Raw genomic sequence first — 21,889 nt, 5'->3', positions numbered from 1 at the left:
GACTTGGCATGGTATATGCGGAGGTAGTTTTGCCAGGAGGTATCATGTCTTAGCTGCGAGTTATATATAAAGCCTTTTTATTCGAAATAGTCGAGAATATCAAGATATCAAGACTCTATGTATACTGTCTCCAAAAACAAATTTGCTGCTGACTTTGTATTAGACAAAGGTTCGGAAATCAGTTCTTTGGCCTTACTAACCTCTGGGAATACTACTTTCAGTAAGAAGTATCTTTGACTTATTCATTTCAGAGTTATAGATATTAGCGATGCCAACGCTAAGTTCTATCTGCTGATTCAAGCTCTCAGCCATAAGTCTCAACTCCAAGTAACACATCGCATCTTCGAAGATTCGTCAGCCAGCCATAAGTCAATATGTTACTTCAAGGACCCAATCCTCAGAAAATCACTTTGCAGGTTCTGCCAGGACATTCTGAGACCTGTGTTACAAGCAACCTGCCAATCAGCCTTCGAACTTGCATATCACGCTGTATCCAGGGGTGCCTTCAACAATTTACGGTCCAATTGCAATGAGTAGAGACTATGACTTCTAAGGGTACAGGGTTTGCAGACTCCTAAACCGTATCATTCAGAAAAGCCAGCTGTACCTCGACGTTCTTCTCAAAGACCTTGCCGTGATAGGGGTCGAAATGACCCGAACCCTCCAGAATAGCCAGCTTCTTTGGCTCATACGCCAAAGCGTAGGCCTTGAGCTGGGTAAAAGTTGGTGCGCAAATATCGTTATCTGCACTGACCATGAGGAGCGGTGTAGGTGCAATGCGGTGCATAAAGGCTAGAGGCTCGAATGCAATCATGTTAAGAAGTGTTTGGGGTGTGACATTCGGAGAGCAAGGCAGCTTGTCCTTATCCAAAGCCTTGATGAAATCACAAAGATTCTCGTCGCGGATAAGGGCTTTAGTGTCTTGCTGGAGACTCTCCTCGGGGGTCTCGGCAAACAGCTTGATCAGTGGGGCAGGCTTGCCAGCTTTGAGCTGTTGTCGACTACTATACAGGGATCCGATCATGGGTGCGAGGTGTGTACTAAGAAGTTCGCCGGATACGAAGGGGACTTGTGAGATCACCGCTCGAATACGCTTGTCGAAAGCCGCAGCGTGCAAAACGGAGCCGCCGCACATACTAGTGCCCCAGTACACGATCCTCGAAGAATCAACCTCGTCCAACGAGGCAACGTAGTCAAAGGCATCTGAGTAGTCGCGACCAGTCTGGATAGGGTTTGTCTCGTTACGTGGAAGACCGTCGCTTGCACCCCAGTTGCGGTGGTCGAAGAGCAAGACTCTATAGCCAGCGGCTTGGAACCGCTGGGCAAAGTTGGGGCAGAACTGCTCCTTCAAACCTGCCAGCTAGGAAAGAAATTAGTGGACAATCCAGTTAATGATTACTAAGAGAAAGCTCACTCCGTTTGCCATAATAATGCATGGATGCTTTCCATCTCCACTGGCGGTGTAGAACCAACCCCTAAGGGTTAGTCCGTCAACAGTGGGGAATCGACATCGCGACGACCTGGTGACATTTTCTTATTAGAGATGTTGGTGATTTAGAACAAAAGGGCTGTGAGAAGATGGTGATTAGTAAAATTGACTTTGTGACAGCTGAAATGCGATTCTTAAGTACGTATTTAGACATTGAGATTTAACCATAGTCCAGTTCGTGACAGGTCATCGGCTGAACAAGCCCTTCCGGATTTCGGATCGGATCCAGGCCATACATTTGTACTCTTCCGATTCGGAAACACGCATGAGAAAAGATTCTCTACCTGCCCGAGTCCCAGTCATCATGAGCCCTAGAGTTGGTGTGGATCGAAGAGCAGCCCCAAATCTGGACATCTCAACACACTGACTAGACACGTCCCCAACCGGTGATATCACTAAGCTTGGCAATAACGAGAGGAGTACAAATCGGCGCTTCTGTGTTAAAAGAGCTGCGAGAAATGCCACGAGTCATAAGAATTAACTTTTCAAGGGTCTGTCTGGCATTAATATATGTAATCCACTTCATATGGGGATCGATATCCACCTTTCTTCGACACGGACACCAAGATACGTAAGCTGAGAGGCGAAACGAAACACCGAGGTTATGATCTGCGATTTTGAGTTTTGCTGGTATCGGTGCTTTATTTACCCACCAAGTGAATGGTCAGTCATAAGCTTTGCAAAATGGATCATATGTCTTGGCAGTTCAATAGTCGGTAAAGTGACAGGTGTTTATGATGGCCTGGGGAAGTTTCCAGCTTGGGGTATTAATACCCCAGCATAGTATTACCTGCTGTTTTCATCTCACTTATCTTAATATTCTTACTTCATAAAGTACAGATACTTCTGAAATACCCACTATGCAATTCCATAACATCTTGGTTTTGGCAGCTGCCTTTATGCCTTTCGCCACTGCAGATGATTGCGTGTCGCGAACCACGCCTTGTGTAAGTGGACATAATCTGTGAACGAAACATCCGTTTACTTATATTAAATACCAGTCTCCGATTGAAGTCTGCAAGAGTATGACTGGCCTCAACGTCTGTGGTACAACAGAACATGCCAGCCAATGTTCTACAATGGTTGTTCCTGACAACGATTCCGGATCTGTCTCAGTAAGTCTCACATCACTCCAAGTCCGGTGGATGAGTGGCTAATATTCTGAAAGTGTGAGTGCTGTAAAGCTTGATAGGAGCAGGTCGTACAAGCATGTTAGGGAATGTTGCCTTACTATAGCATGATATTCTAGTTCAATCCGCCGAACTTGGCTGTAAATGCAGTCATCTTTAGCGTTTACTACCTAGATGATGACAAGAGTTGAACCATCGATAGAATGACTAATCATATGACATGCTGTCGCTGTTTACAATGAAAGCACGTAGTAGGCGCCACCAGTCAATATAGTACTTCCAGCCAGGTTCTCCAGCCCAACGGGGTTGACGAACTGGTTGAGGAAACTAGCTTCTTTGATGGAACCCATGAGAAGTGCAATGCCCCCGACGCGGAAGTTGAAGGGATGATCTCGACTGGGCATGCGACAGCCAGTGGATTCCAGCAGATGTTGTACAAAGAAGCGAAGAAGATGATACAGGGAAGAACGCCTGCACCGGGGGCTTCTGACTTGGTCCTTGCAAAGAACGGCCGGTTATAGTCAAAGCACATATACCAACTAACATGCATGACGCTGCGACGACGAAGAGAGGGCGAAGACTGAGTCAGCTGACGCGGTTGGTCCGCTCATGGTCACGAACGGTATGGTACTTAACTAGGATATTGCGTGACTGATGATAACAATCCGGGCCCACACGCTATCGAGGACTGTTGAGAACAAAACAGAGTCCGGTGAGGCTGATGATTGCGGGTAGTGCTTAAAGGGGTGTAGGGAGTCTCCAAGATCATTCGGAGTTAAAGCAGCAAGTACCGTATGTCGTCCATGTTGCGATGATGGACTAAACCCGTTAGTCGGCGTGAATGATGGCTCTGGAGATATTGGACTTACTACCCAGTACCAGAGTGTATTACACATGGATATTAGGGGTCGTTCGCGATTCGTGAGGTGTAAGTTCGGCCACAAGCATAGGAGCAGAACTGCACGCCATTATGCTTCCAAGGCCGATCAGGAATCGTAAATTCATATCCGCAGGCGCTTATGAAAAGACCATTTTGTGCCGAAAAAGAGTGACTGTTGATACTGGCGGTCTGGATAATGGTCGAACAAAGAATAATGGCATCTCCAAGAGCCATTACCAATCGTCTTCAATGACACCTGTAGTGGCTGAAAAATCCACCGTCCCGAGGGTTAAACTTCCGCCAGTGGAACACAGTGTTTTCATAAACCGCATGAACTAATTTATCTTATATTGAACAACGAGTAGAAGAATTACTGATCTTGATTCTGAATAGGCTGACTCGAAAGTGTATATACTCTGACGCCTTACTTTTGGCAAGAACTCATGATGAGGCGGGAAGGGTGATTAGCAGAGTACGTTATGTCAAATCGCCAGATGTCTGTATAAGCTGAAGAGTCTCAATTCCCTCTTAGTTTATTTGTGTGGTTATTGAGAATATTTCTCCTGAGTTTCCGAAAATAGTTTATAAATGGCCATCATATCCTCCTCCCCCAAACCACTTTCGCGAGCTTCTCTATAGAGAGAATTGCAAACTTGGATCAACGGGGTCTGAACTTGCACGTCTTGAGCCGCCGACTTGATCAACTCAGTGCTGTTATAACAGTCCTTGACGGCAGCCTGGGGTGTCCAATCTCCATTGAGTATCTTGGCGATCTTGACCTTTGAGTACGCAGATGCCAAAGGACTGCTGTTGAGGACCTGTCCAAAGGCCACCAAGTCTAAACCTTGAGCTCGCGCAAGATTTACTGATTCTGCAAGACCAGTTGTCACAGAGACTAGGAACAGGTTGATGGAGTATTTCGCTTTTAAGCCGTACCCGATAGGACCGCAGTAGATAGCAGCAGTAGTGATGGGCTTTACAACAGGTCTGATTTGCTCAGCAACCTCTGGGTCACCAGCCATCATGCCTACAAGCTGTCCCTGCTCAGCTGGACCCTTACTACCACTCACGGGCATCTCGACAAACTTTCCCCCCGCATCATGGACCTGCTGCGCAAGCTTATGGCTGAAGTCGACAGACACTGAGCTTGTGTTGATGAGTGTCTTGCCATGGATGGCTTTCATGAACTTGTCATTGGGTTCGCTATCGATCATGGATTGGATTGCTCGGCCGTCGAAGAGCATTGTGAAGATGACATCGGATTTCTCAATCACCGCGGAAGGAGTCTTTGCGGTTTCAGCACCGACGTCGACGAGGGGCGTGCATTTAGCGGCGTTTCGATTCCACACAGTGACTGGGAATTGCCGGCGTAGATTAAGGGCCATGGGCGTGCCCATGGTTCCTAAGCCCAGGAAACCAATTCTCATACTGGCTTGCCTTGCTTATGCCGCGTATTGATGGAATTTTGAGTAGATAGAGAAGACTATATTCTGCTGAATCAGTTTGTCTCTTAATAGTTTAATTTATGAGTGCATGAGTGAGTATAAAGTAGTCTCTTGATGGCTATCGGGTAAAAAAATACTCCATTGTACGCCCTTCACAGTACAAGTCGCTTCATAGTTCACAGGCACCGGTTTCGGCAACAACTCACCCGATACATTGCGAAACGCCGACGGTAACCGCCAAGAGGTATTCACAGCTGAACTATACTGTTCTCGATACAATTATGTCCCCAGTATGTGATTTTTCCGTGGAGAGAGTGAAGAACTGCAATATTGATACAAGAATAGTAGTAAAATAACTTATCATACAGTGAATGAGGATGTAGAGAGCTCCAACCCCTTCCGAAAACCTTCCCTGCTCTACGATGAACAAGACGAGCAATCAACATTTCCGTCCTTCTCAAAATACTTGGTTCCACTTTCGGATTCAGTACCAGAATCCCCCGGATTTCCACTATAGCTTGAGCAAAGACCACCATTTGGAAGCGCCACATAATCACCAAACTGACAGCTCGGGTTGTTATCGCAGCGCTGCATGCACTCCTCAAAGCTTCCAACATAGACGAGGAAGTCTATCTGCCTTAAGAAGGTTGAGCTATCAACGTTAACTGCCTGGTCGCAGAGAACCTCGAATTTGCACTGGCACGCGCTTTGGGGTGTGTAGGCGGTGCAGATTGGTCCGACGGAGCGGGTCTTGGTGGTGACGGAGGTAGTCTTGTCGACCTCGGTGACTTGCTGGGTGATTACAGAGGTATCTTGGTCGGCAGTGAAAGAGGTCAAAACTGTAGTAGCATCTGCGGTGGTCGTCTCGGTGATTTGTGGTCCGGGGAGAGTAACAGTCACAGTTCGAGTCTTGGCTGGTAGGGTTGTGGTGACGGTGACTGCAGGCTGGGTTTCCGTGTGAACGTTCACAACCGTCTCAGGATGGGGTTCAACAGTCTCGGTGATGATAGAAGCAGTTCCTTCGATGGTCGTCTCTTGAACACCCATACAGGCACAGGCGCTGCTGTACTGTTCAGCATCTGTGCATGATCCAGCATAGGATGGGATATTGGTTGGCCTGAGAATGTTCTTGGTGGATCGGGCACCAATAGCACGTTTGGAGGGCAGGCCATAATAGGTTGTCTCCGTGATACTATAGGATGGTCAGAATGGGACTTCATCATGGGAGGCTAGTACATACGTGTTAACATCAGTCTGAACAACTGTTTTGGTCTATTTTCTTTTAGCCATTACATTCCCCAGTGGGCATCTCGATATTCTTACGTTAATGTCAGTTTCGAGGTAGGGATCTGGTGTCTATAATGCAGTCAGCGATATGGTCTCATGACGTATGAGCTTCCGAGCACTTACGATAGTGACGGTGACAGTCTTGGTAGGAGTGACAGCAACGAAAACAGTCACGGGGTCGGAGGTAACGCTGGTTGTGGCGCTGCAGATCGTTAGTCCAGCCCGCTGCAAATGTTAAAACACCTACGTTTGATCGGACTGTGTCGCAGTCGCCTCGTCCGTCTCCGGGCCCAGAGTCTCAGTATCCTTCAGTGCCACGGTCGATTGCTCCCCAGTCGCAGTCACGGTCGTCGCCGAAGGGATCGAAGTGTATCGGAGAAATGAGGAACAATCACTCTCGTGTGCAGGCGGCCATCTTCGAGCTCGACAATTGGACAGCCCCACTGCCTTGAGGCATGCGTCCTGTAATTGTCAACGAGGCAATACTACAGTGACTTTCTGCGCATACCTGAGTACAAGTGCCTGCATCGGCAGACGCTGATGCAATAAGCAAAGCAGACAACAATGTAAACTTCATGGTGATAATCACAAGAGTGGCTGAACTAAAAACGCCAAGAATCGAGGAGAACGGTTGTCTTTTATCTACCTGCTCTCGGCATTTATTTCCGGCCCCTATCGTGAGTCTCATCTCCTGAATCTCTTTGTGAGAAAATAGTGGCATAAAAAGCAGCCTATCTTGAAACTATCGATTTTATCCAGGAACCAGAACTTGGCTAGCCAATCAAGAGTGCCCAGCTAGTACAAACTCTCCTAGCCTCGATCGATCCTTCCTCCAATGGCGGCGGGTTGAACCTGTCGCAATTTCCGATTTACGAGCTACCCTAGATGACTCGTCCTTGAAAGTTCCGAAGCTCACCTTTTCATGCCTTCCCAGCAGACATTTTCCTTGGTAATCGACATATACTGGATAAAGCGCCTTACATTCCTCCTACGGCTTACTCGTGCCTATCAGCATAGGAATAATTATATCGAAAAAATCAGTGGCAGGTCTTCTGTAAATTCGTATCACTTGGTTCGCAAGGATATGCTGGAGTCGTTGCGTCGCTATGGAACCAAGATTACACACCGTTTATCCAGCGCCTAAGAAATGTTAGAGATCGCCACTGGAAGAACAAACGCGCGTAATAATGATAGACGACATTGATTGGGTAGCCGTCCGAAGCTTTGTTGTCGATTGTGAGGCCTAAAGAATGTTTTATTTGTTGTCGTCCTTGGACTGTGTCTCATAGTATTTGTGAGCACTTCGGTTGATATTCTGGGCATGGACTTCAAGGAAGAGCCTAGATAGTTCTTCGCTCAAGTCTCCACCAGGAAGGATCATATCAGGTCCAGGGCGAAGGTGGTCGTGTTGATACCCCAGCTTAATTCATTCCTGTAAATGGCGCGAGGGTCAGTACCCTGTTTTTGGATACTCTGTCTCATTTCGGGAATGGTTTTTAATTGCTATTTTGTGTCTTGTTCTCAACCTTGAGAAGCTCAGCTTGTTAACTGTGTTATTTACAGTTGGAGCTCGTGACTGAGAGGTTAAATTAGCAGACAGAATTTAGTTAAATAAGGCTCACCAATTTAAGGCCTGCCACAAAACAAGCAGACGACTACTAACTTAAAATTGGAAATATAGGGTAGTTTACTGCAAATGACATGACAATGATGCAGCGATGAAAGCCAAAACGGGAACTTCCGACAGCAGCTACTCTTTTGGCTACTAAATCCCATAATATCAGGGTCTCCAAAACAGCGCTATGGCGTGACTTACGGCAAGCATATTTCGAAGATTAAATAGTGCCAAGCGCTATAACACACTATTGGCTTCCAGGCTTCAACAGAACTTTGACAGACAGAGGCTAGTCGCTAGTGTCAAGCTGAGGTCAGGGGTAAGTTTCCAAAGTCCAGCAATCACGGAAAAACACATAATTATCTCTGGGAGGTAGATAATATGTAATCAATTGAACTGATACTCTCAAAGGCTTCAGCACCATAGTTATAGTGAAATGATCATTTAACGCAGCCAAACAACACCTAAATGCGCCTCATAACCATTTTCATTCCGCAAAAGCGGAAAGGGTTCCCATGTCGGAACAGCGGACGAGGCGTTCACTAGTTGTCACCGATTGAGCGGACCCGTTGATTTTAAGTAAATAGTCTCATCGCGTAGGAATAAGCGTCTCGACCTCTTGGGACATTTCTGCAATTAATTAGGGGCCGAGGCCACCGGATTCTGGAGCCAAATACTTCATAAACAGTCGATATGCCGCTGCCCAGGTCTTCTCGCTACCTTTGCTAACCATCCTACCGCCACTTTGGCCACTACATTCGTTAAACCTTCGCCATGCGTTCTTCTTTCGCTTTGGCGGGCCTGACTCTCTTGTGCAACTTTAATGTTGCCCTAGCAGGCCCATGTAAGCCCCATGGTACGACTAGCCACACCGAAGCAACGGTAACGACAGTTGCCCCGACTACTTCGGAGACAAAGGGACCTCTCGTCGTCAAGAACGTGATCGGTAACGGAAACTTCGCCATCAGAGATCCCACCAACCCAAGCAACATCCCCAACTACGTCGTTGAAGGTCAGGCTCAAATTGTCGAGAACAAGGGTATTACCAGCGATGGCAGCAAAGAGAGGGGTTGTGTTGAGCTGCAAGCCGCCAACAACCCTCCCGCACGCAAGAGAGCCATTGGAAACATCGTCAGCATTTCTCAACAGCTGGACTCTCTCGACATCAAGAAGAAATACACCATTCGCTTCTTTTACGCCGTGGTTACCGCCAGTCAAATCAACGTCTGCACACTAAGCGCGTCCATCGCCGGCCATCAATTCTTCACGTCGACGATCCTTAGTATTGGAACAGCTATTGACTGGAATACTGTTCTTGAGCAAACCGATGTCCCCAACGCGGAGGGTGCCTTTTTAGTGTCGGTCACTTGCCCGATTGGTGGAATTGCGGCTATCTATGTCGACTCGATCTTTATGTCTAACCAGGTCACTCCCGAGACGGTCAACGATGTAGCAATTGATTTCGGTGGTGGAAATGATGCTGCCACTACAAGTGGTTCACCGGCAGGATCTACGACCTCCAGCGCGCCGAGCAGTGAGGGGAGCACCAAGTCTTCGACTGGATCTGCAACCGTCACTTCGGAGATTTCACAACCAACAACTGGTCTTTCCACGGGTCCTGGTACCGAGACTTTCCATCCATCAACCAAGTCTCTCACTACTATGTCTTACATCGGTAGCGAGACCACCGTCAGTCAGCGCGAGCCCTCGACCGCGAATGAGTTCACTGTCCCGACCTTAGACCCATCTACAGCATCCTTGAACCCATTTACGACTCTCACTCTGGACCCAAGCACGAGCGCCCTGCATCCTTCAACCGCACGTGACATTTCCCCCTCGACTGCAAGCTCTCTACCAACTGGCTCGCGTGTCTGCCCCGCGGGAGCCCCTCCACCTGGATACTGCACCCCTGTGCAGCCAGAAGTCACCCAGACGGTATCCTTGCCCGGAATCCCACAGCGGTCCGAGAATGATCGCCCCACCGCCCCCAGGGCTTGCTGGGCCTTTGGAAAGGCAAAGCAAGGGACATGGGGCCGTACAAAGTCTAGCAACCCCCGACAAAACTCCATCGCTGATTGTGCCCTGCTTTGCAAGCAAGAGGGATCTGCTTGCAAGGCCTTTGCGCTGTACGACCTGGGCTCGGAGACTAGCTGCTGGATGCTTAGTGACACACTGGGTGTCGTCGGTATTGATCTGAATGCGCAAAACTCTTTGATGTGGAATGACTTCGATTGTTTCGAGTGTCAGGATTGTGACATCAAGAACCCAGCGGATACTGAGACCTCGACCCTCGCACCTTCAACCACCTCTCTCCCAGCAATTGTCACTACATCTGCTTCTCCCTCCGTCCCTACTCTTTGTCCCAACTGCCATTTGCAGAGCTCACCATCTTCAGAACTTGTCTGTGAGAAGATTGGTAACCTCGGCGCTGTTGACCTCCAGCCTTATGCCAACAACGATTTCGACCAGGCTACTATGCAGACAAACTCGGAACAGTGTGCCACTATCTGTTATCAGCTGGATGGCTGTGCTGCCTCTGCTCACGATGCCGCACGGGGACGGTGCATCTTTACCAATGTCGCCATGACGAGCAGCGCATTCCAGGAAGCACAGGACTTGAACGCCCATGATTACATTCTACCATGGAGTTCCCAGGGCTGCTGGTCCTGCTCCAACGATTGCTCAGTTAAGCATGATACCACCAGCCAGGCTCCTAGCTCGACTGAACGTATCTTTGAATCCACGACAATGACTCCAACACGTACTGAACCTCTCACAACCTTCAGCTCTTCTTACATCCCAACAATCACTGAGTCTTCCATGCCTCAATGCACCCTCGCTTTATCCGATGGGTGCACCTTCGATCAGAACGACTACAGTTATCAAGATTGCAGTAAATCGGGAACTATCAGGAACACCTTTACACTCGAAGACAATGAGTACCCTTGGCAAGAGGGCATCAACAGTTACCAGAACTGTGTAGCTATGTGCAACCAAATGCCCCACCGCTGCAAGTCTTCAGCATGGGATCAGAATCAACAAGCTTGTGTCTTCTCCTCCAACTCCATCTTTACCTCCGCATTCACCCCCGGCACCGGAGACGACTCGGATATGGAATGGAGTGACCAAAGCTGCTGGAAATGCTTCTGCCACGACCAAGATCGCGATGCATACTCTGCATCGCTGAGAACTTCTCTCCCCACAGCGACATGCGCACCCAGCATTACTAGCGAGGACGCTGTTTGTTCGCTCAGGCAGGTTGACAACGGCGATGTGGTCTGCCAACATCAGGGTTATTTCCCATGGCAGTGGGATGAGGCACCATCCAAGTTTCCCAACCAGGATTCGGAGGAGCGTTGTGCGGCTCTTTGTAACTCGAACCCTGACTGTCAAGCATCGGGCTGGTCTGAGGAGTATGGAAAATGCGCAATTGGAGTTTGGCAGCTCAAGGGTATTACATGGAATCAGTTTGGCGATACGAAGTTGAGCTGGAGTGATAAGGGCTGCTGGGACTGCTCTGACTGCATTAAGAGTCAGAAATGGCGTATTTATAACTAATTTCTGCTCCTCGGAGACGACTTTATCTTGCGCTCATAACGCATCAATAGAACTATAGATCCAAAAGCCTATTTGCACTCGAATTAATAATAGGGATTTGTTTGATAAGTCCACTTAGAGCCTATAGTTGAGCTGGGGTAGCAGTAGTCGGTAGGTAACTCGGATTCTTTTGTCAAGGTTTAGCACCAGTCTACAGCGGTAGAGGCTAAACGGAATGCCCATGATAGGAATGATCTTACTAGTGAAAGCTACGATACTAGAAGAAATGTTGGGGATGGCCTACGGAGCTCTATGAAAATGTGCTCCGCCGCCCAATGCGATGAATACGACCAATACGATTTGTGGAGTAACTAACGGTAGCGTGAGGCCAAGATGAGTGGACAGTAGATGCGCTCCATTCTTCATTCACGACGCGATGGCTTACACTAGGTTATTCCTGGCCGGCTTATTCGTTCCCAAAGACGCCATCCTTGATTAAATACTGTCGGAACTATCGATTCTTCTCTTTATACAGTTCAATTCGTCGGGGGTGCGAGACCTTTTGCCCTTCAAACCAGGTCCTGTCGGACCTCGATTGCTCCGAAGTGCTTTGTTTCTTACTTGCGCTTTTTGCTGTCGACACTCGGGACTCGGAGCCCGTGGCGTTCCCCCAACTATAAGATGGACGCCCGGGAGCATCACCTGTTCGTCATTCTCCATTCAAAACTGACTGAAAGACTGTCGCTAGATCTGCCATAGCAAATATAATGCATATCATCATTATTGGCGCCGGTCCAGCGGGCCTCGCCGCCGCCCTCGCACTCTCCCAAACCACCATCCAAGGCTCGCCGGTCCGTATTACTATTCTCGAACTGCGCCCAAAAGTTGAAACGCTCGGAGGAACAATTATGCTAACACCCTTGGCGCTTCGCTACCTCGATGCTCTTGGCGTCGGATCACGATTACGAAAGCTGGGTATCCCGATCCGAGGTGTCGACGTCGTGGCTCTTCGAACTGGTCGCACACTGGGGCAGATGTCCCCGGGAACGGATGTGCTGAGAGTGATGAGGCATCATCTTGTGCAGTGTATGGCGGATGCCGTTGCTGAATTGCCTCAGGACCGTGTCAACTTGCGTTATGGTGCGAGAGTCACCGACATACAACACGTGGACGATCAGGGAGATGGCGAGGGAACAGTTCGTGTTGACGTGCACTTTGATGCCGATAAGTCGCACGAATCTATCAGTTGCGATATCCTCCTCGGGTGCGACGGGATACACTCTGTCGTTCGGACCATGGTTGTGGATCGTGAAAGGAAGAAGACCTATTCTGGCCGTGCCATCGCCTACGGCTACGTCAAATGTGATTCCCCTGGACATGTTGATGTGGCAACATCAAGCGGAAAGCCAATCCTGCGGGACTCTACTATGGTTCAAGGTCATAATGGGTCGTTCTTGATGACCTACTTTGAACCATCGAGGGCAAAGGTGTATGCCCTAGCGATGATGCCAATGGCAGAGAACCAAGACGCACGGGAAGGATGGAAGGCTTTGGGAGAAGACAAAGTCACACTTAGACGGGATATTGCGGCTCGCTTCAAGAAAGGCAGCATCAACGGACTGGAGACCATCATTAACGAAAGCGATTGGTACTTCTATCCTGTCTATATGCTTCCTCCAGAAGGAAGATGGAGGAAGGGGAGAGTGCTTCTTCTGGGAGATGCCGCTCACGCTGTAAGTAGTGTACCCTATTCTCACCGGTTATTAAATCTGACATTAAGAAACAGATGCCACCCCAGGGCGAAAGTACCGGTATCGCTATTGAAGATGCTGTCCTGTTCTCCCACGTACGCGGCAAAGGTATATCAAAGGGTGTCCCTTATATAATGGAGGCCTACGAGGCCTTAAGACGGGGTGACATTAAGAAGCTGCACGATGAGACGATGTTTCGCTGGAACGCTGGAAATTCGTCTTCATGGCTATGGAGTATCTTGATGGAATTCGCGACTTGGATCTATCTTCTGCTCAAAAATCATCAACAGGAAGATTACTTCAAGCGGGACGTAAGAACCTTTGAGCTACCATGAGAGGAACTAGTACTATATGGATAAATCATCCTAGGCATAATATTATTTTAATAGGTCTATTATTTACATTACTTACTTGCAATATAGCTATCATTGCGTGCCTGCAACCTTGCACCAAGAAAGTCATCTATTGGCGGTGGCCGTTAGTAATGATATTGTTAATCTCAACATAAACCGCAATAGTCCTATGGTTATTCAATGGGAGAATTTGAGATTTTCATCATTCTGTAACTAGATTACTATAAACTAGCTAACTCAGGCCAAAATGTCTAGGACATGCATACAGCTGAATACACTATAGAGCTGCGCCTCTACTAATTAGTATACTGCGCCTATTACACCGCAACTTGATTACTATGAACTAGCCAATTCAGGCCGAAATGTCTAGGACATGCATACAGCTGAACACACTACGGAGCTGCGCCTCTACTAATTAGTATACTGCGCCCATTACACCGCAACTTGATTACTATGAACCAGCCAACTCAGGCCGAAATGTCTAGGACATGCATACAGCTGAACACACTACGGAGCTGCGCCTCTACTAATTAGTATACTGCGCCCATTACACCGTAACTTGATTACTATGAACTAGCTAACTCAGGCTAAAATGTCTAAGACATGCATATAGCTGAAAACACGACGGGGCTGCGCCTCCACTAATAAATACACGGCTGATAGGCTGCGCCTCTATCAATAACTACTTTAATTCCAGTAAATTCCTCTCCAGCTTTCCCCGCCTACCCAAGGCAACCAGTCTATCATCGTGCGATTAAGTCGAAAGGTTAAAGAACCTTTAATCATGGCCTCAACGACATCTTACAGTGAAGGAGAAAGCTCACAGCGAGCTCCGTACAGGCGAACCAACGTGGGATGGCTCTCTCCTTGTAAGTACACACGATCGCGGCCTTGCACTATAGTTACTGATACCAATAGCAATCCAACCGCCGAAAGCAATTATCAACAGCAACTACGGGCCTGCGCTCAAAGATGAAGAGCTGTATGCTCTGGCGCGCAGCTTGTCTAAAGTAGACCACTTTCTTCTTGTCTATTGTCAGCATTTCTACCAGCAAATCGTGTCTGGTAGGCTCAACGCAGGTGATGTAACAGCGCAGAGTTTGGCTCTGAACGACCTGGACGATCTGGAAACGATCATAACTCAGATACGAGATGTCGATTCGGGACGCTTTGTGTTCAGTAGCCTCTACCTCAAGGAGAGACATATCCTTTACTACTGGGGACGAGCCTTTTCATTTCTGTCTCAGATTCTCCTGACGGATGATGAAATACACCAACCTACGCTGGACAACCTCGAGAGAATCACTGAATATGCCTCTGATATAGAGGCTGCAGTACTTGATGCAGGATCGGCGGGGGTGCTTACCTCTGATTATCGACTGGTGCTTTCCGAGCGATGGGATCTTCTCGAAAGCGCACTCAGTCTATACCATCAGCATTCACAGTCTCCTCGAGCGGTTGCAAAATGGTAAGTCCTCCATTAAACCACACAGGAAGCGAGCTAAAACATACTATAGGCCCGAAATAGCACGCAAGGTCCAAGCGCAACCGAAAGTCTCGCCCCAAGACACTAAAGCAGGTCTTTCAACACAGTCTGGTGTACGTATATCTTGTGACCAACTTTGAACATGAACTTAGCTTCGTCTCACAGATATTCACTACAATGCTCTGGTTGACATTCATCGGAACAACATTTTCTAATGTCTGGACTTTTGCCTTTGCCTACAACTACTCAGACCATACACCGGGAACTACAAAAGACGCAGATTTCTGGTTTCTCTTGCAAAGCTGCATTACGCAAGGGTTTACTTTATTCATTTCTGGAATCCTTTTGAGGGCTGATCCGCGATTGCGGAAGCGCATTTGGGTGCCTCCAATGTTGCTAGCATTGATCTGCACGGTTATAGCACCGCCCCTATATGTCACTGCTCCGACGGAGTGGTCCAGCTTTGTCGGTTTCTTAGCAGGAGGAATTCAAAGCTTTGTGGTTCTACAGCTTGCGACAGTTTCAGGATGAGTGCAGACTTAAGGTTGCAGGGCACTTGGGCTCATGACTCGATGACTGAGTAGTGAACGTCTCGGAGGGAAAGACTTGGAATGTATATTAATTATAATATGTGCACCAAAGCCACACAGATAAAAAAAAAAGTTCTTATCTGCTTCTTGAGTCCTAGGCTGCCCGGCATCGGGGTTTGTGTTATCAGGGCTGCTGCTAACACTTAGTTACTGTTGGTTACGGACATACGTGCCTGAGCACTGCGTACCATCGTGAAACTGGAACTATCTGTCGTCATGGTACATGTCGCGTGCCAGGTCATGCGTAGTTTGGATAGATTGGTGAGCTACTTCGTCACTGCTGGGATCTTTCATGTCGACGTTAATCAGCAACCCATGACTTTCTCAACATTTTAATATTCCCCCCATCTCTCACTCTCCTTACCCTCCACTAGTTACACTCAGATCCACAACCGACATGAGGATTCGAATCTGGGCAGCAACAATGAAGAAAGACAAACTTGTCGCTGCAGGTACCCATTACACAATTGTTGTTATCATCGGGACAAGCAGTCGACTTTGATTGAATACTAAAGCGCTGGCATTCTTTACAGCTATCAGCCCAAACAGCTGTGGCCAGAAAAATGGTGAAAACGAGTGATGATTGCATGTTCTGTAGACGGAAGTATTAACAATCTATTGCCTGAATATTCGTATATAATAAAAAAGGGGAGACTTACTTGTAGATGCAGTTATTGGTATGTTGAAAGGTAAAGGTAGGTGAGGTATTTGTGTATAATAGTAATAGTTACTGTTGATAATAATAGGTAAGTTGGAAGAATCAGAAAGCAAAACAGAGAGGAGGTTTCTGACATTTTATAGTATTTTGTATTGTCCGTGTGCTCGTATTCTCCAAAGCGAGTTGCCCATACCTCCAGGGTTCAGCTATAACAGTTCGGTGCATTAAGTTCTCTATAGTAACATCAGCTTTTGACCACGTATCAAGCTCACCGAGTACACTTCTGCTCTTGGGCAAATATGCTAGGTAGCTGGTATACCGCCTGAACTGATTTAATGTAAGTGTTATTTGAGTTAATAGGCCCCACTGCCGATGCTCACATCACGCGCCTTACACGAGTAGACTTCTGCAGCCCCATACATTATCCCTACTTTGTAACATAATGAGCATGATGGATGACAATACGGAGCAGGTTTGGCACAAAATAGTAATCGCTATAGCAATTGCTATACCAAGCCTAATAGATATAACTCCCTATATATCTAACGCATGTAAATGTGCGAGTAAAGGCTTAGTAAATAATAATTTAACCCTTTATAGTGCTGTACCTGTAGTAAAAAACAATGACTACTATTCTATGCTAACCCAAATATGGAGTAGATAGTTATTCTCTAGAATTAGTCTAAAAGCCACTGCCATACGTAGCTTTACTGATAACACGACTTATGACAATTAGGTTTTCAAGGTTCTGTTTCTGTTAGATATAAGAACCCGCCTTTGGTGCTGCCTTTATACGACCAGAATGACCAGGCCGTAAAGCTAAGCGGTGGAAAAACAATATCCGAAGTTAAGATCAGCAGGTTTAGGTTTCAATGCTTCGTAACTACTCGCTGACAGCGACTTTAAACTTTCCGCTTCAGATACAAACGATTGTCAGTTATATATTGCTCCTGGAGATGATTCTGGAGCATTCGCAGTAAGTTTGACGTACACTAAGCTCTTTGAGGAAGGAACTGACAGTATAATAGTGCACATGTTGCGACCCGTGAAACACGATAGGGGTGGAGTTACTAAGACCTGGCTACGTGTGAGGCGCGTGATGTGAGCCTTAGCAGTGGGGTCTATCAACTCAAAATAACGTTTATACCTTTTCAACTATCACTTTAGGCTGTTTGAATAGCTTATACCTTCGGTTACAAGACATTACTAACTTCAGTCTATAGTCATATAGAGAGAGGGTCTTGTAGTTAGGCTCTTATGTATTGATATATACTTCATATCTTACACAAAGCCTGGATATATAAACAGCAGCGGACCATTAGGACGATGGTCTTCTAAGCGGCAAGGATGCCAGGTGCCGTGCTTGGATCGTAGAGATTCCACACAAACGGCATTCCTTGACTGTACCCATCGCCATCAAGCGTTCTCCCTTTGACATCTTTACTGAACCTAGACAAAGTAGCCGAATACACTTCCACAGCGGCGCGCGCCTTCTTGTTGATGCGGGAATGGAACTGGGGTTCTTCGAAAAGTAAATGCAACGAATCAGTAGTATTGCCAATCTGTCCTCTATTGAATGAGGCGACGAGCGCGATGTGCTGAATCGAGGCTTCTAGGTCTGGAAGAAATGGCACGATGCTGGAGATGCCCTTTTGCTTCGGTAACGGTTTGTAAAGCGACAACGGGTGCATTGGCAAAACGGCGCTGTAATGCACGAGACTGTTGGTGTTCAGCGAACCGTGCATGATTGTGATGATATAGGCATGATGCGAGAGCACGGCGACCAGTTCTGATCTGGTGGAGATGGAGGAGGGGAAGTCGACTATAGAGGCTGCATGGGCTGCCTCGTGGAACCATGCGACGAGCTCTTTATCCGCGGTGATGGCGGCGTCCGAAGGGTAATATGCGTGAACGTACGCGTTAATAAAGGTTCGTAGAGCACCGAGTATGACTGAAGCATCCTCATAGTATGGGAAGGACTTCAACTCGGGACCGTAGTTGCACTCGATCAAACCACGTCGCTTGAGCTTCGCTTCGAGATAGTTGGCCTGCCAAGGGGCGCACTCCGTCTTCCACTCTTGTTTGCTGTACTTGATTGCCTGGCCACCGTTCCAAGCGAAATTCTTCTCGATGTCGCCGCCGGGGTTAACGAGCGTTGCACTAGCTCCCGGGCGATATGCAAAGGAGTTAACAGCAACTACACGAGACGATCAGTTCTGCTATCTGAGAAACTCTTTAGTAAAACTTACCGCGACGGATCAGGCCCCAGACTGGGTGCATGTCGCTGAATGATCGGGTAGCTGACATGTAGATGAGATCAGAAGAGATGTGAGCTGCCGCGAGGTGATACCACTGGTTGTGCCAGACATCATTGGCGTTAAGCATGATCTTGGCCAAAGTCCAGTCATTCTCCTCATCGAGAGGAGTGTACACCAAAGGCGAGCCGTTGTTGGGACGAATAGCCAATGGCAAGAAATCCCCTGAAGAAGGGTGAATAAAGAACAGCGCCTCACAAGCACCGGCATAACGACCCTTTGTCAAAGTCAGGTTCGCCAGACTGCTGTGATCGACGATGAATAATCGCCCTTCTTTCTGGAGAGATCGCTGTGTCTTGGTTGTGATCTTTCGGGCAATACTGTCTTGTACGCGCAGCGCTACACGCTCGTCCGGCTTGACTCGTCGTAGGCTTTCGGGGTGTACGGAGAGGCGCTCCATTGAAAAATACAGATCGGACTTGGCATTGCGAAGGACGCCATCGGCGAGACCGCGGGGAACGCTCTTCTGCCACTGGCCATCGTATAGCTTCAGATAGTCTTCGAACGAGTTTAAATGGAGGGTCTTGATATTGAAGAATTAGCAATTACATCATCGGACGCATGCATGCTTGTCACTCACCCCGTTTAGGGACTTCTGCGCGTGGGCAGTATCCTGGTCCACGCTCTTCAAGTAAGGTTCCTCGGTTGCTATAAACGCATTGAACTGCTCCTTGACGGCCTTTTTCCCCAGTGGCCCCGCAGGCCATGGGTTAACACCAATGAGTGTATCGTCTTTTCCATATTGAAAACCTTGACGCGTCTTGTCAATTGCGGCAGCTCGACTGGGGGAGTCGCTCGAAGGGAGTGAGAACGGCTGCGGTCGATTCGCTGCTGCGATGGCGCCCGCGGCATTAAGCAGTAACGCGATATTCAAAAGCATTCTGAATCAAATGTCGAAGATAAGGAACAATCTATGGCTCAAAGGCAGTCGATGGAGCGGTTGGGAATGAGATACCTTATATAAATAATTAGTATGCGACATCTGGCGGGCGTCCACAAGGCTAACGGCCGAAACGGCTGTAAATTCGTATTATTTTTGCAGTGCTAGCGCTAACCGATTGACTTTCAGTTCCATTCCTCAAGCACGCCCCAAATCTTAAATATCATCATCGCTGCAGCAATTGGTCAGGCATTTTGGTAGAATGTCTCGATGTGTTATTGGCCGTCGACACTTGTCGCTTGGAGCTAACCTAGACCAGCACGGAATACAGCAAGTCACTTAGCTGAAGTCTAAACGGGGCACGGCAAATAGCTGTGTAGCATTGGCTCTCAAAAGTTTGGGGCACTGTCGGCTGGGCTGTCGGTGCCCGCGGCTCTATTAAATTACCACGATGGGTGCATTGGTGCGCACTGCCTTTTATTATCGCTGATATCGTCTTTAGATACCAAACAACCAACCGATACACTCTGACATAGTCTTCTTTATTCATCTTGTTGTGGGAGCGGCTCGCAATTGAGTTTATTAGGCATCCCACCACTATGGTATTGGTGGAGACTCTTAAGATAGACGGCTCATCTGGACCTCTATTAGCTCTGGTGAGGCCCTTTGAGGCGCTATATTGGTGGCGGTCGAGGCTGTCGCGTGGTTCACGACACGCAGATAGTAGCTCAAGTCTGGAGGTCGGGCCCGAACGGTGCCGTAGGTAGGCCAATTAACGGCAATTTCTATCCGCTGCGTCATGGAGGGAGGGCCGAGGCCTGTGTAGGCTTGTGTGTCACAACCCGCGGGACCCGGAATTGGAGGGCCCTTGACAAAACACATAACACCAGCAAAACACTGATGTTGAATACATAGAGCGGAATAAAAAAGTGTCAAACAATAAATAGTAGATGTGAACGCCCTTCCCCAAGTCCTGGAGACTCAACAACGGATTTCCCCGAAGCACCCACCCACTAGGCAATCTTGACCCCTTGAACCAAATCTGAGACCTATAGCGGAGCCGCCACATTTCATCATGTTCGAGAACCTCAGTCCCCGTATTCCATACCCTCCACCACAAGAAGGATTTTGGGGCCAGCCAACTTCCACCTTGAACTGGTGCGAAGAAGTCAGTCATTTCCAACACCTCTCACCACCGCAATACTTCATAGCTAATACCTACCAGGACTACGTCATTAGCCATTACGCTGCTGAAATCACCAACACTTTGACCAACGCCTTATTCATCGCGCTTGGCGTTCGAGGAGTGCGGAATTGCCTCAAGTACCAACATGACACGGTATTTGTCATCGCATACCTGGGCTATTTGCTGGTAGGCTGCGGCAGTTTTGCTTTTCACGCGACCTTATCATGTATCGTATTCCCTTTCCTCAAAGCTGTTCAAGTTCGCTGACAGGAACCTAGACCCCATGCAGCTCGTAGATGAGCTTTCCATGATCTATACAACATCCATCCTCTGCTATGCAATCTTCACACACGACAGGTCTCGCTTGTTCTCGATCTTCCTCGGGATCGGACTCTTTCTGCTTTCTGTCTCCATCACAGTATGTGGTTCAAATCCTTCCAGCATGGCATATCACCAAATTGATTCTTCCTCCCAGGCATATTACCACTACATTCAAAACCCCGCATTCCACCAGAATGCCTTTGGCATCCTTTTCCTTGCCACAGTGTTCCGGAGTCTGTACACGATGGAAGCAATTTTGCGTCCCACGTTGCGGGAGAAGTACGCAAACAAACCCCAACGGACTTTGCTGTCAGACAAGGAAGCCCGAAGAGATCAGGTTATTATTCGTGAAATGCGATGGATTATCGCCATGGGGTTCATCACATGTGCCGCAGGTATTGCCGCCTGGAAATTTGACAACATACGGTGCGGTGATCTCGTCCGATGGAGACATCAGCTAGGATTGCCATGGGGCATACTCCTAGAAGGCCATGGGGTACGTACAACTTAGTACTTCTCACATTCAGACAGCTAACAAGTGGCAGTGGTGGTATGTTATTGCACTGAGATTGTGTGTCGTTATTTGACTAATGAGATCTAGGCACCTGATGACTGGCCTGGGTGTGAACTACTTTATCACTTGGGGTATTTGGCTTAGGCACTGTTTAAATGGTCTGCAAGAACAATACATCTTGCATTGGCCACATATACTGCTGTCCCTTCCCAATGTGGTTCCCTCCGGGGAACACCTAAAACACAAGAGGCTACCGTATACAAAGACTGATACCGTGTGTAGTTCGAGTTTGGGAAAGAAGGAGCTGTAGTTGTGCATCATCAGCGCTGTCATCGCTAATAGTAACAGTGATACATACAGCCGAGAAAGCAAGCACATGACTTGCACCGAAGTAACCTGCGCGTGAATGAATAGCTTGGCTCGGGATACTATGTAGTTTAGTCAATGGTAGT

The 21,889-nt window shown here is 47.8% G+C and overlaps 9 protein-coding genes across 9 annotated transcripts; 5 read left to right on the top strand and 4 right to left on the bottom strand.

Annotated features, from left to right (window-relative positions):
- Window positions 1-574: 574 nt before the first annotated feature.
- FSUBG_12554 (uncharacterized protein) lies at window positions 575-1,426 on the bottom strand (the record flags this gene model as incomplete). The annotated part of the gene is made up of 2 exons (XM_036677354.1): window positions 575-1,360; window positions 1,415-1,426. The coding sequence occupies 2 exons, from the start codon at window positions 1,424-1,426 to the stop codon at window positions 575-577; spliced, it is 798 nt and encodes a 265-aa protein (XP_036531988.1).
- A 923-nt stretch (window positions 1,427-2,349) lies between these two features.
- Window positions 2,350-3,140, top strand: FSUBG_12553 (uncharacterized protein; the record flags this gene model as incomplete). The annotated part of the gene is made up of 3 exons (XM_036677353.1): window positions 2,350-2,436; window positions 2,491-2,604; window positions 2,907-3,140. The coding sequence occupies 3 exons, from the start codon at window positions 2,350-2,352 to the stop codon at window positions 3,138-3,140; spliced, it is 435 nt and encodes a 144-aa protein (XP_036531987.1).
- Window positions 3,141-4,044: 904 nt separating this feature from the next.
- FSUBG_12552 (gamma hydroxybutyrate dehydrogenase) lies at window positions 4,045-4,896 on the bottom strand (the record flags this gene model as incomplete). The annotated part of the gene is made up of 1 exon (XM_036677352.1): window positions 4,045-4,896. The coding sequence occupies one exon, from the start codon at window positions 4,894-4,896 to the stop codon at window positions 4,045-4,047; it is 852 nt and encodes a 283-aa protein (XP_036531986.1).
- Window positions 4,897-5,361: 465 nt separating this feature from the next.
- FSUBG_12551 (uncharacterized protein) lies at window positions 5,362-6,808 on the bottom strand (the record flags this gene model as incomplete). Its single annotated transcript, XM_036677351.1, has 6 exons — window positions 5,362-6,136; window positions 6,185-6,216; window positions 6,268-6,300; window positions 6,355-6,433; window positions 6,479-6,693; window positions 6,740-6,808. The coding sequence occupies 6 exons, from the start codon at window positions 6,806-6,808 to the stop codon at window positions 5,362-5,364; spliced, it is 1,203 nt and encodes a 400-aa protein (XP_036531985.1).
- Window positions 6,809-8,620: 1,812 nt separating this feature from the next.
- Window positions 8,621-11,404, top strand: FSUBG_12550 (uncharacterized protein; the record flags this gene model as incomplete). The annotated part of the gene is made up of 1 exon (XM_036677350.1): window positions 8,621-11,404. One exon carries the CDS (start codon window positions 8,621-8,623, stop codon window positions 11,402-11,404), a length of 2,784 nt encoding a protein of 927 aa, XP_036531984.1.
- A 746-nt stretch (window positions 11,405-12,150) lies between these two features.
- On the top strand, window positions 12,151-13,616 carry FSUBG_12549 (salicylate hydroxylase; the record flags this gene model as incomplete). The annotated part of the gene is made up of 3 exons (XM_036677348.1): window positions 12,151-13,116; window positions 13,170-13,445; window positions 13,557-13,616. 3 exons carry the CDS (start codon window positions 12,151-12,153, stop codon window positions 13,614-13,616), a joined length of 1,302 nt encoding a protein of 433 aa, XP_036531983.1.
- A 655-nt stretch (window positions 13,617-14,271) lies between these two features.
- Window positions 14,272-15,504, top strand: FSUBG_12548 (uncharacterized protein; the record flags this gene model as incomplete). Its single annotated transcript, XM_036677347.1, has 4 exons — window positions 14,272-14,356; window positions 14,406-14,955; window positions 15,005-15,086; window positions 15,139-15,504. 4 exons carry the CDS (start codon window positions 14,272-14,274, stop codon window positions 15,502-15,504), a joined length of 1,083 nt encoding a protein of 360 aa, XP_036531982.1.
- Window positions 15,505-17,555: 2,051 nt separating this feature from the next.
- On the bottom strand, window positions 17,556-19,416 carry FSUBG_12547 (arachidonate 5-lipoxygenase; the record flags this gene model as incomplete). Its single annotated transcript, XM_036677346.1, has 3 exons — window positions 17,556-18,418; window positions 18,471-19,059; window positions 19,117-19,416. The coding sequence occupies 3 exons, from the start codon at window positions 19,414-19,416 to the stop codon at window positions 17,556-17,558; spliced, it is 1,752 nt and encodes a 583-aa protein (XP_036531981.1).
- Window positions 19,417-20,491: 1,075 nt separating this feature from the next.
- Window positions 20,492-21,747, top strand: FSUBG_12546 (YPC1-alkaline ceramidase; the record flags this gene model as incomplete). Its single annotated transcript, XM_036677345.1, has 6 exons — window positions 20,492-20,584; window positions 20,642-20,788; window positions 20,853-21,020; window positions 21,078-21,419; window positions 21,525-21,544; window positions 21,720-21,747. 6 exons carry the CDS (start codon window positions 20,492-20,494, stop codon window positions 21,745-21,747), a joined length of 798 nt encoding a protein of 265 aa, XP_036531980.1.
- Window positions 21,748-21,889: the final 142 nt, after the last annotated feature.

This window comes from Fusarium subglutinans, assembly GCF_013396075.1.
Source record: "Fusarium subglutinans strain NRRL 66333 chromosome Unknown NRRL66333_c0000274, whole genome shotgun sequence".
In the NCBI taxonomy this organism is placed as follows: Eukaryota; Fungi; Ascomycota; class Sordariomycetes; order Hypocreales; family Nectriaceae; genus Fusarium; species Fusarium subglutinans.
The sequence above is the reverse complement of the archived record's forward strand: the minus strand, read 5'-3'. Positions and strand labels throughout refer to the sequence as shown.